The sequence below is a fragment of the Clupea harengus genome, chromosome 10, assembly GCF_900700415.2.
Source record: "Clupea harengus chromosome 10, Ch_v2.0.2, whole genome shotgun sequence".
NCBI lineage: Eukaryota > Metazoa > Chordata > Actinopteri > Clupeiformes > Clupeidae > Clupea > Clupea harengus.
In genome coordinates this window covers 28,456,998-28,468,701 of record NC_045161.1, presented here as the reverse complement: position 1 = coordinate 28,468,701, position 11,704 = coordinate 28,456,998, and the positions used below count along the sequence as shown (strand labels likewise).

The 11,704-nt window shown below is 43.0% G+C and overlaps 2 protein-coding genes across 2 annotated transcripts in view; one reads left to right on the top strand and one right to left on the bottom strand.

Moving 5' to 3' along the window:
* The window catches only part of LOC122133228 (phosphatidylinositol 3-kinase regulatory subunit gamma-like), a 13,132-nt gene extending 10,074 nt beyond the window's left edge, over window positions 1–3,058 (top strand). Inside the window, exons 13-15 of the mRNA XM_042708959.1 lie at window positions 1,196–1,267; window positions 1,371–1,547; window positions 2,836–3,058. Coding sequence (XP_042564893.1) covers window positions 1,196–1,267; window positions 1,371–1,547; window positions 2,836–3,031 — 445 coding nt within the window. The 3' untranslated portion in view covers window positions 3,032–3,058. The remainder of the gene's footprint in view (window positions 1–1,195; window positions 1,268–1,370; window positions 1,548–2,835) is intronic.
* Window positions 3,059–9,721: 6,663 nt separating this feature from the next.
* Window positions 9,722–11,662, bottom strand: dynlt2b (dynein light chain Tctex-type 2B). The gene is made up of 5 exons (XM_012823184.3): window positions 11,422–11,662; window positions 10,949–11,082; window positions 10,753–10,822; window positions 10,221–10,284; window positions 9,722–10,133 (listed from the first exon to the last, which is right to left on the bottom strand). The coding sequence occupies exons 1-5, from the start codon at window positions 11,478–11,480 to the stop codon at window positions 10,086–10,088; spliced, it is 375 nt and encodes a 124-aa protein (XP_012678638.1). The 5' UTR covers window positions 11,481–11,662; the 3' UTR covers window positions 9,722–10,085.
* Between the last annotated feature and the right edge of the window lie 42 nt (window positions 11,663–11,704).

Sequence of the window (11,704 nt, the reverse complement as noted above, 5' to 3'; positions counted from 1 at the left end):
CTGTTGTCTGTGTTATCTGTGCTGTTGTCTGTGTTCTCTGTGCTGATAGCTGTTGTCTGTGTTATCTGTGCTGTTGTCTGTGCTGTTAGCTGTTGTCTGTGTTATCTGTGCTATTAGCTGTTGTCTGTTTTATCTGTGCTATTGTCTGTGTTATCGGTTATGGACGACCTTTCCAGGCAGCTGGGGGGATGCAGAACAGGTTGTATGATAGGTGATTCCCTGGTCAACCACTTTATGTATGCAGACGACCTAGCTTTACTATCCCCTAGTAGCAGTGGGTTTCAACAGCTGCTTAACATCTGCTCTAATTATGGGGTCGATTTTGATGTTAAATATAATGCCAAGAAGAGCGTGGTAATGGTCTGTAGGACTAAGGATGACATGGATATTAAGTTCCCTGCCTTTCAGCTTTCTGGGCAAACTCTGGGGGTGTCCAATAGTACCAAATACTAAGGGCACATTATTACAGACACGTTGGTGGATGATGCCGACTTGGCAGACAGAGGGGATTGCTCTTTGTCCAAGCTAACATGTTGGTTAGAAAATTCCACCACTGTACAGTTGATGTTAAGATTAATTTGTTTAGAGCCTACTGCACCCCTCTCTATACAGCTCCACTCTGGGTGAATTACAAGAAGGAGAGCTTGCGTAAGTTGAAAGTAGCCTATAATGACTGTCTTAGGATACTCCTGAAGAAACCCAGGAGTACTAGAGCCAGTGAGCTGTTCTGTGATATGGGTCTAACCACCATCATGGCCTTGCTGAGGAACCTTACTTTTAAGTTTATGAGTCGGCTGGACCGCTCTACAAATTTTAATATTGATCTGATGACAGACCCTGGCCACAGCTCTGTCAAGTACACATCTAAGATCTGGGAACACTGGCATGAGTGCCTTTTTTTAGGCCTTCTTTCCTTGTATATTTTGTATGTAATGTATTGTTTGTATGTATTGTTTTTTTACCATGTGGGCCTTGAGCCTGTAATAAAGTTTATATACAGTATATCTGTGCCATTAGCTGTTAGCTGTTAGCTGTTGTCTATGTTATCTGTGCTGTTAGCTGTTAGCTGTGTTATCTGTGTGGTTAGCTGTTAGCTTGTTTGCTAGTCTTAGACAGAAACCCTGTAATGTCTCTTTTTAATAAATGTGCATTATTATTTTGTCGTGTGTGTGTGTGTGTGTGTGTTTCATTTTAGTTGGCTCACACAGAAAGGCACCAAGCAGAAGAAAATCAATGAGTGGTTGGGCATCAGGAACGACACAGAGGAGTGAGTGTCAAAGTTGACATTGTTCCGACAAGTTGTCATTAGCCTGCCTGTTTGCTATACATTGTGGGATTGCTCTCTAGCGCCACCTGTGTGTTCTCCCCAGTGTGTGCACGCTCGTGTGTGAGGAGGAGGAGGACGTGGCACACCTGGATGAGCAGAGCTGGTACCTGGGCGATCTGAAGCGGACCCAGGCGGAAGAGCTGCTGAGGGGGCGTGCCAACGGAACCTTCCTGATCCGAGACAGCCAGACACAGAAGGGCGCTTACGCCTGCTCCGTAGTGTGAGTACTCACAGCTCACAGCACACAGCACACAGCTCACACCACACAGCTCACAGCACACAGCACACAACTCATAACTCACAGCACCCAACTCATAACTCACAGCACACAGCACACAGCACACAACTCATAACTCATAACTCACAGCACACAGCACACAGCTCACAGCACACAGCACACAGCTCATAACTCACAGCTCACAGCACACAGCACACAGCACACAACTCACAGCACACAACTCACAGCACACAGCACACAGCTCACACCACACACCACACAGCACACAGCACACAGCACACAGCTCACAGCACACAGCTCACAGCACACAGCTCAAACCTCACAGCACATAGCACCATTTTAGCCCCACCCACCCAGTCTGTCATCTTTCAGCCCCGCCCACACACTGCCCCACCCACACTCCCCTTTCAGCTTTATTCAGCTTCACTGTAGGACCGCTAGCTTACTAGCTAACTAACTAGCTAGCTAACTACAAACCTAATTTCCGGAAAAGTTTGGCTATTTTGTAAAATTCAATAATTGTCAATCAGTTCAAAAAGAACATTTCTCGACGCAAGATCGCAAAGAATTTAGGGTTTTCACCATCTACAGGACATAATATTGTGAAAAGATTCAGGGACTGTCACTTAACACAGCCTGCCGCTGCGTCAAGAATCTGAAATTCTAAATGTGTTTATATTTACAAACTAAAATCAAGTTGGTCAGTGGAAACACTAGAAATCTTTTCTTTGTGCTTTCGTACAAAGTAAAATAAAAGTTCAAGAGAATTGATAAATTACATATTATTGTATATATTGCATTTTACAAAATGTCCCAACTTTTTTCGGAAATGGGTTTTGTATATATCTTCAGTGTAACATAGCTATCTAATCTTACTGGTTGAAAAAACAGAGTATGGACTTTATTAGGGATCTAAATTCATGATGTTATAAGGTTAAGCTTACTAAATAGTCGCACAGCAATTGACTAACAGTTTTATAATGAGGCCATTTGTGATATTTCCATTTGTCGACTGGAAATAACAAAAGCTAGGAATTTAATGTCAGTCTATATCCCTTGGTTACAAAGACCCCCCCCCCACACACACACACACACACTCACACACATATTTATTCGTCTGAGCTCCAGCCTCTGGACGACCACCCCACCCACTGTCATCTGGGTTCAAAGCCCCACCCACTATCATATAACTGCTCATACCTTTCTCCTCAATGCCAATGAATGCCACTTCACTCATAACTCTGTGTGTGTGTATGTGTGTGTTTAACAGTGTGGACGGCGAGGTGAAGCACTGTGTGATCTTCAGGACGGCGTCCGGCTTCGGCTTTGCGGAGCCATACAACCTTCACAGCTCTCTGAAGGATCTGGTGCTGCACTACAGACACAACTCTCTGGTCCAACACAACCAGGCTCTCAACGTCACACTGGCCTGGCCTGTGCTCTCTCAAACACACTCAAACACATAACTACAGACAGACACACACACACACACACACACACACACACACACACACACACATGCGCAGATACAGAACTACACACACACACATACACATAAATATACACACATACATGCACAGATACAGAACTACACACACACACATGCGCAGATACAGAACTATACACATGCGCAGATACAGAACTACACACACACGCGCGCGCTCAGATACAGAACTACACACACACACACACACACACACACACACACACACACACACACACACACAAATACAGTTCGCTGAAGGACATGGTGCTTCACTGTAAACACACCCATCTGCTTCAGCACAATGAGACTCAATGGCACACTCATCTGGTCTGTCCTGTTGTACACACACACACACACACACACACACACACACACACACACACGCACACATATATATAAACACACACAAATACAGTTCGCTGAAGGACATGGTGCTTCACTGTAAACACACCCATCTGCTTCAGCACTCTCAATTGTGTGTGTGTGTGTTTGTGTGTGTGTGTGTGTGTTTGTACAACAGTGTGACACACACACATATTAACACACGCACACACACACACACACACACATATAAACACACAGAGCTCCCTGAAGGACCTGGTGCTTTGCTACCAACACACCACTCAGCTCCAGCACAATGACACAGTTACTCTCACACTCCCTCTGCTCCTCCACAATAACACAACCATACACGATAACCATATCTTACATGAATGCGCGCGTGTGTGTGTGTAGTCCAAAACACACACACACACACACAGGTCTAAGGACACCAAGTAATCATCACTTCAAGCAGGACTTCGGTAGTCAGAGGTGCATGTGTGTTGTCCAAGACACACATATCTGAGAACACCAAGTTATTAGCGGTCCAAGCACGACCTCAGCCGTGTGTGTGTGTGTGTGAGTGGGAGGGGGGGTGCTGAGGGACCTGCTTCTCTTTATCCTCTGTCGCTTTGCAGAGCATTTCGTTTCACAGGAGAGCTGCACACACCCAAACTCTGAGATTCCTCCCCAGAGGGAGCTGCTCTGGTTAGCACGTAGCACAGCATAGCCTAGCATGCTCTCTCGCATGAGTCAGTGCTCAAAGTGGCCAGAAGGGGGCGGTATTCTCATGTTCCTGTTTTAGTTAGATCGTTTGTCTTTTTGTTTTGGCTTGTTTGGTAGCCGTTTGTTCAGCAGCACCAGCAGTTAGTTTGCACCTTGCTAGTGAATACCAGTGATGTATGAGGCGCTGGAACCTCTGTCCTGTAGACAGACAGAACCGTTCAGTTATTTGTATGTGTGGATGTATGTGGTTGTTTGTGTGTGTGTGTGTGTGTGTGTGTGTTTGCTCTCTTGCACTTGTGTCCCCAGTGATAGCTGATGGTTGTTCTACCGCACAGCCATAAAATAGCACAAACCACACCACTACTGGCTCCCATGGTTACGACCTCCACCTGACCTTCCATCTCGACAGCTGTCACAGGGGCTTAGAGAGGGACGGGTCTCTTGTCAGTCTCCGCTGTGCGCTCCATTAGTGTGAAGTCTGTGGAAGCAGAGCCTGAGACGTGCCGAAGGGGAAACCTTTGTCCTGGGAAACACAAGCTTTACCTTTGCTAACCAGCATGTTTAGTAGTGGGTCATAGGAAGTGTCTGTGTGTGTGTGTGTGTGTGTGTGTGTGTGTGTGTGTGTGTGTGTGTGTGTGTGTGTGTGTGTGTGTGTGTGTGTGTGTGTGTGTGTGTGTGTGTGTGTGTGTGGAGTGTCATGTCATAGATGTATTTGAGCTGTGCTGTAGCGTCCTAAAGAGAGGAATGCGTAACAGTCTTTTGACAGCTTTAAGGATTTAAGCTCTTTTTCCCCTCCGTTCCTTGGAGGGTTTGCACTGAAGGATCAGCTAGCGTAGTCTTGATCAGTAACACGGCAGCCTGGCTCAATGACTGAAAACAGAGAGGAGTTGAGATGGGGTGTCACATGTTTCTCTCCAGATGAAGTGTTGTCTGCAGCCAAGGCACCTACTCGGATCCCAGGACTACATGTAATTAATTCATTGATTGATTTCATTGTTTGATTGATGTACTTATTGATTCGTTCAGTTTCATAAAAAATTCAGAGCACTTTTTTCAAAACTCACAAACATGTGAGGTGGGTTTGGGCTTTAGCTTTCAACTGTGTGCAGTGGAGGCAGATTTGCATGTGGATGATCATGTGTGTAGTGCAGCTGAACCCAAGTGAAAGAGCTGTGGAGGTAATAAAAATATATTTTGCACAAAATACTTCCTTCCCCCACTGTAACTGGTGGAATACCAGCTGTGTGTGTGTGTGTGTGTGTGTGTGTGTCTGGGAAGAACACACGACACACTTGAGTCAACCATCTTAAAAAAAAAAGTCTGAGTCCCTTGAGGACCAGAGGGCGCTGGTCATCCCAGAGGAAGCCATTAAACCAGTCTGCTCCTCTGACCTGCTCCTGTGCTCCATCATCACCTGACCAGGAAACACATTCAGTAGCTTGAACTCTCAGTTGTGTTCTGAATATGATGGGTGCATATGTTTACGATCACCAAATAATCTAGTAGCAGAGAGAGTGCGTGTGTGTGGGGGGGGGGGGGGGGGGGGGGGTAAGACCTGTCTCTGAACTAACCAGCGCACTGTAGGACCCTGTAAGTTTGATATTTCACGTCCTGTTCTGTTGGTGTAAAATGTATGTGTTATGTTGTCAGACAGAGGTGGTCTTGATTTGTGTCTTTTTATTTGTGGAGTGAAGTTCGGGGGAATATTTTTGAGTCTGGTTGGAGTTTGGGGGAATATTTTTGAGTCTGGTTGGAGTTTGGGGGAATATTTTTGAGTCTGGTTGTTGATTGAACCTTTTACTGACTGGAGTCCAGCTCTGCTCTCACCACAAGGTGGCACAACAGTGACAGCACACACTCATTTAATTAAACAAACAGAATACAAACATACAGTAATGATGTGTTTAAAATGAGGTGCTCTCCTTACACGTCCTCAGATAAGGCCTAGCCTACAGAAACGCTGTTACCCCTCCTGATGAGTGAATCTTCACGAAGACAAAGGCAATCAGAAATAGTGGCATTACCTTTCTCTATTGGCTGAAATGACTGTCTCAGCCAGATTTGGGAATCAATCTGTGAGACAGGTGTGTGTGGATGTCTTGTTGGTGTTATGGACGTTTATTTTGTTAAAAGGACATTTCGGATGACATTGAGCAAATGGCATCAACATTCCCACTTTTTTTCTGGCTTTGTGCTGCCTTGCTGTCCCCATTCAAATGGTACAACTGCAATACTTATTAACATAAGACAACAGAAACAATTATATAATCTGATCTATAATAACATTTGGCCCTTTGGATGGTGACAGGAGCTTCCTATAGAGGTGCAGTGGAGAAAGAGGGAAATGCAGCATGATCTTTCTGGGTAGAGCAGTGTCCCTGCTGTTTGTGCTAACCATATCAGTCCTGTAGTTACAGCTTGCTCTATTTTTGTGTTTGTCTCAGATTGCTATGTTTGTTTGGTTCACTACTTAAGGAAAACAATAAATTCTAGTATTGAAAATACAGATTGGAGTGGTATTTGTGTGTGTGAACCCTCATCATGCGGTCAACCTATTTAACAATGTATTGATTGACTGCACTCAGGATAGTATCATACGCGCCATGACATTTAAAATAAACGAGTCATTTCCACGATTCAGAGTAATGTAGTGTGTAGTGAAGGAATGCTTCTTTGAGGAAGCTACTCTTGGAAAGCAGCTGCGATCTTTCCATACTACCGGTAGAGTCGTTATTTAAGCAATAAGGTACGAGAGGCAGTACTGTATCGTCAATAATGTACTGTTCAAGGGTGTTGTTAGGCCCGACGCAAAGCGGAGGGCCGGCAAACCCTTGCACAGTACATTATTGACGATACAGTACTGCCTTGAGTACCTTATTGCTTTTATAATACGGCTGCCAGCAACATTATAAATAGTAACTAAATAGTAAGCACAAAATAGTTGTAATAGCCACCAAACGTTGTGTATCGCATTTCAGTAGCCTAGACTCTATAGAAAATAGTCCCCGAATGTGTGGCTGTTGCTATGCAACAGACAAACAGCATTGGGAACATCACGTTTGTTAGCCTATACTCTTCTGAGCAAGCTAAAGTGGTAATAGCTAGCGACCTGTTTACGGTCACAACCCACAGAAAGTTAAAACTGCCCGGCATATGTTGTGCTGATGGATGCGACAACAGTCGCCAGAGAAAACCTAGATATACAATTGATACAATCGTGAATAATTGCTGTGTCTTATTAGAGCTAAACTCTCCTGAGCAAGCTAGAGTGCTAATAACTAGCGAGCTGTTTAGCCCTTTGGGATTTGGCTACAACTCGTTAGCCCATATTGGCACTCTTGCTTGCTCAGGAACAGTTAGCTTTGATCAGATCCAGGATACATGTCCTGTGATCTCATACATATTGTTTTTGTCTCCAAATGCCATATCTTGGTGTCGTTCACCCATCCTGCAACTGCATATTGAAAGGCATCTCTACTCTTGAAATCTCCGGTTTATGTACAAGATAAATGTAAATGATGGGGGCAGATGCTTTGCAAAAACACAGAGGAATTGCTTATCGCTAACGGCTAGTAGCATGCTAACCTTTGATAGGTGGCAATATACCGCGCAAATCCTCTTAGACGTATTTTTCAGTTACAATAATGGGGTTTTTATATTGTACAGTGTCTATTTCTCGGTAACTTTCAAAAAATCTAAGCAAAAAAAAGTAAAACTTAAAACTTTTAGGTACAAATACGATGATCTACGGAGATTTGGTCCGCCATTTTTTTTCTAACTAAGGTAGTATATTTTGAGTGCGCACTGATATGGAACGCTCAGGTAAATGTAAACAGCTGTACAGTACATTATGGCTCAATACAGTACACCCCGTGACCTCCTTTCAACCAATCAGAATGCTTGATTTCATCTACCCGTATTATAAGTGTTCAGTATGTCATGAGCTGAACAATGTGGTGGTATCAAACCATAGGCTTAGAGCGACTCCTATATATTTGAATTTGTGTCTAAACCAGAGGTCTTCAACCGGGGGTCCGCGACCCCCAGGGGGTCCGCGGAGGTACTGCAGGGGGTCCGCCAAATGATTTCATCTGAAGCATTTTTTCCCTCTTCCAAAAATGTACAACGTCCAAAAGACTACATAAACATAAACAGAACGTAAAAATTGCTTTCTATTCCTTAAAAATAATACATAGGCTACCCATGAGTCTTCATGCGATCATTTGATCATAATGGCAACATATGCACTTTTAGCTACATTTAGCTATCTGGTGCCAAAAGACGTTATGTGCCATAACCATACAATTTGAAATAATTGATCGTTTTGTAATTTCTCGGAACAAAAGCTCCTCGTCAGACACCACTGATGGCGGTTCAGATGATCTACCTTCAGAGGATGCCAACATGAACAGCCAAAAGCGCAAACGGGAGAAGACACGTAAATATTCAGAGAATTATCTGAAGTTTACCTTCACCTACAAAGAGACCGATGGTGAAGAATTAGCAGTGTGCGTGGTTTGCTCTTCCGTGCTATCAAACGAAACTATAAAACCATCAAAGCTGCAACGACACTCAAAGACAACCCATGCTCACTTGAAAGAAAAAAAACATTTAATATTTCCCGTTTAAAATCTTTTGAGGGCCAGCAGACCTTGATGAGACAATCAGCCAAAGTGTGCGAGCTAGCTTTAAAAGCCTCTTATCAAGTTGCATTACGTGTCGCTCAGACCAAACAGCCATACATAGTTGTGGAAAGTTTAATATTGCCAACAGCTAGTGATATGTGCAAAACAATGTTTGGGAAGGATGAGTACGTAAAAAAACTGAAAAGAATCCCGAAGCCCGCCCTATTGATGAATTGGCAGCTGATGTGAGGGCACTGCTAGTCGCAAAACTCCCGAAGGCAGATTATTTTGCACTACAATTAGATGAATCCACCGATGTGTCAAACGACGCTCATTTTTTAGCTTTTTTGTGATTTGTCGACCAAAATGAGATGCAGGAGGAATTTCGATTCTGTAAGCAGCTGCCTGGAGGTAAAAAAAGTTCAGAGATTTTCAAAGTGATTGACAATTTTTTCCGTGAACATGATATACCCTGGCCAAAATGTGTCGCGATGTGCACAGACGGTGCAAGAGCCATGTATGACGCACTGCATGCTTCATAGGGAGAATGTTGTTGCCAAAGACATGAATGATGAATTCTCAAACGTCAGATCTCTCACTAGGTATGAGATATTTCATCCATACTTAAGGTTCTCAAGCTACTTAATTCTTTGTCCCTCCCTAATTGAATACAGAGTGACGGCTAACTGTAAGGGAGAACAAATGTCAATAATAAACAGAATAAATTGAAACGAGTTGTGTGTCACAGATGATTCGTAATTCTGTTCAAACATGTGTAGGGGAGTGTGTGTGTGTGACTGACACTTAGTTCCAAATAAATTATATGAATATCAGGCCCAAATTTGGGGCGGCGGGGGTGGGGGTCCCTGCTCAGTGTCTCTCTCAGCCAAGGGGTCCTTGGGCTGAAAAAGGTTGAAGACCCCTGGTCTAAACAGTAAAGCAAAACTGCCATCCTGTCAAAGTAGAAGAGAACTCTACATTAAAAGCACACAATTAGGTAGATAATACATTTTAATTTAACATTACAAACTTTGCTGGAATAAAAGTATATTTTACAATATAGTATGAATCTATATCATGAGATTATATGATTTGACAATATTGTTTCCATATGATTAAGTTATAAATAACCACCTCACTTTTTTTCTATAATAGCTCTCTCTCTCTCACTGAAGTTTAAGCCTACCAACCAATGATCCAGAGACAGGGCACATCTGCTATTTCACATCCACCATTGAACCCTTCTCCTGGTCGTGCATGTCCTCAGACACGGTAGCGCTGTCACTGAGAGGCCTCATCCTCGTCTCCATGGCTACCTCTCAGACCCACTGTGACTCTGGTCTGCCTGTCTTCTTCATGCACTCAGTAGTAGTAGCTTCCAAAGGCGGCTGCCACGCAGAACAGACTCTCCTGAGGAAGAAGAACAGGCTCACAGGTTCATACACACATCTACTGTAGGATCTACTGCATGGTGGTGTATGACAGCAGCCAACTTACATTCATGAAAATGTCTTGGGCGTAGTTGTCTGTGTCTGCATCCCAGTAACAACGAGCAGCCATCCTAAAAAGAGCGCACAGACTCAGACAAGAGCTCAGAGAATACAACTCTAAGATAACTTTAAGATGAACTTTGCAAAGTAGTGATGGATCCATAACAAAGAACAGCATGAAAAATGTACCCTAGACATTACTGTCTCTGCAGAAATAGTAATAGTAATGTTCTTCCAAAATGTTAATGAATACTTTTTAAAAGATGATCCAAACTCGTATGAACAGCAATAATCAAATACAATTATAAAAATGTTTAAAAGACATGATGAAGTCATGGTTATCAATGTGGCCCAATTAATTTGAGTATTTATTATTCAACCAACACAAACAACACTCATTCAGTGTCAAAGAAGTCAGTTCCATACAGCTGAAATTTGTAAACTCAATCAGTTATTACATTTGGCCAAATTCCTTCGAGCTTTGTTATTCAACCTTCATACAGAGGGTAATGGCACATCCTACAGTTTCCGCTACTCACTTGACTCCCTCTCCTCGCTGCTCTCCGAGCACCACCTGCACAACCAGCTTGTAACGTTCAAATCCCACTTCTAAGGAAATGCAATTGAAAAAGGTTTCTAGTTATGTTCATTTATGAAGGTAAGGCAACTATAATAACCAGTTAGCAACATTAGCTAACTCAGTTCAACATCAAATTATTTTTGGGAAACACTCACCCTTAAGTTTCTCTTTAATAGTGTCTGCTAATTGTGTGGATAAAAGATGACTCTGCTCCGGGTCGTACTGTACACCTGAAAGATTATCCCTCAGGATTTCTCGAATGCATTCCTTCACAACTCCTGCTTTGAACCTGCAGAATAGTAACGTTACAGTTAAACGTGTGACATTATGCTAACTGTTAATGTACAATGTATAATAATAGCATGCAGACAAGAATAGCTGCTTAACCATGTATCCAAGCTAGCATAATCCACCAAGTTACCACGCTATAAACATTAAAGAGCAGGTAGGATAATAATGTTAGCGGTGTCAAATTAACTTTGGCCACGGCACCAAACATAACTTCACACCTATACATTTGCGCTAACGTTTGCTATCGTTATACTAGCCGGCTGCTATGACAGACAGGCATCTATCCTAGCTAGCTAATGTTAATGTTAGCTTCCAAGATCATGATAATCTCTCTTACTTGTGCTGGTAATTTGGCCTAATAAGATAACTGTTGGCTCCTGTTTCGGTTCCTTCCATTACAGATGAATGATTACAACAATAGTGCTGACGCTAGCGATCAACTGAAAATGCTAGACAGATTTAAAACCATTTCATCCAACTTGTAAATTAAAAGAGCTTTGGTCAAACTGTAAAGGAAGACGTTCCTGTGTTACCATAACAACCTGTTTCTTCTTCTTTCAACGAATTTCACTCAGGTAGCACAACTATGGGAAGCATAGTGCTGCATTACTGCCACTTAC

Excerpts from the sequence above, each read along its gene's own strand:
- dynlt2b (XM_012823184.3), bottom strand. The coding sequence starts at position 11,480 with ATGGAAGGAACCGAAACAGGAGCCAACAGTTATCTTATTAGGCCAAAT. Across the intron at positions 11,083-11,421 it reads AGGCCAAATTACCAGCACAA|GTTCAAAGCAGGAGTTGTGA; the intron begins GTAAGAGAGATT and ends ACTATTCTGCAG. Across the intron at positions 10,134-10,220 it reads CCCAAGACATTTTCATGAAT|GAGAGTCTGTTCTGCGTGGC; the intron begins GTAAGTTGGCTG and ends CTTCTTCCTCAG.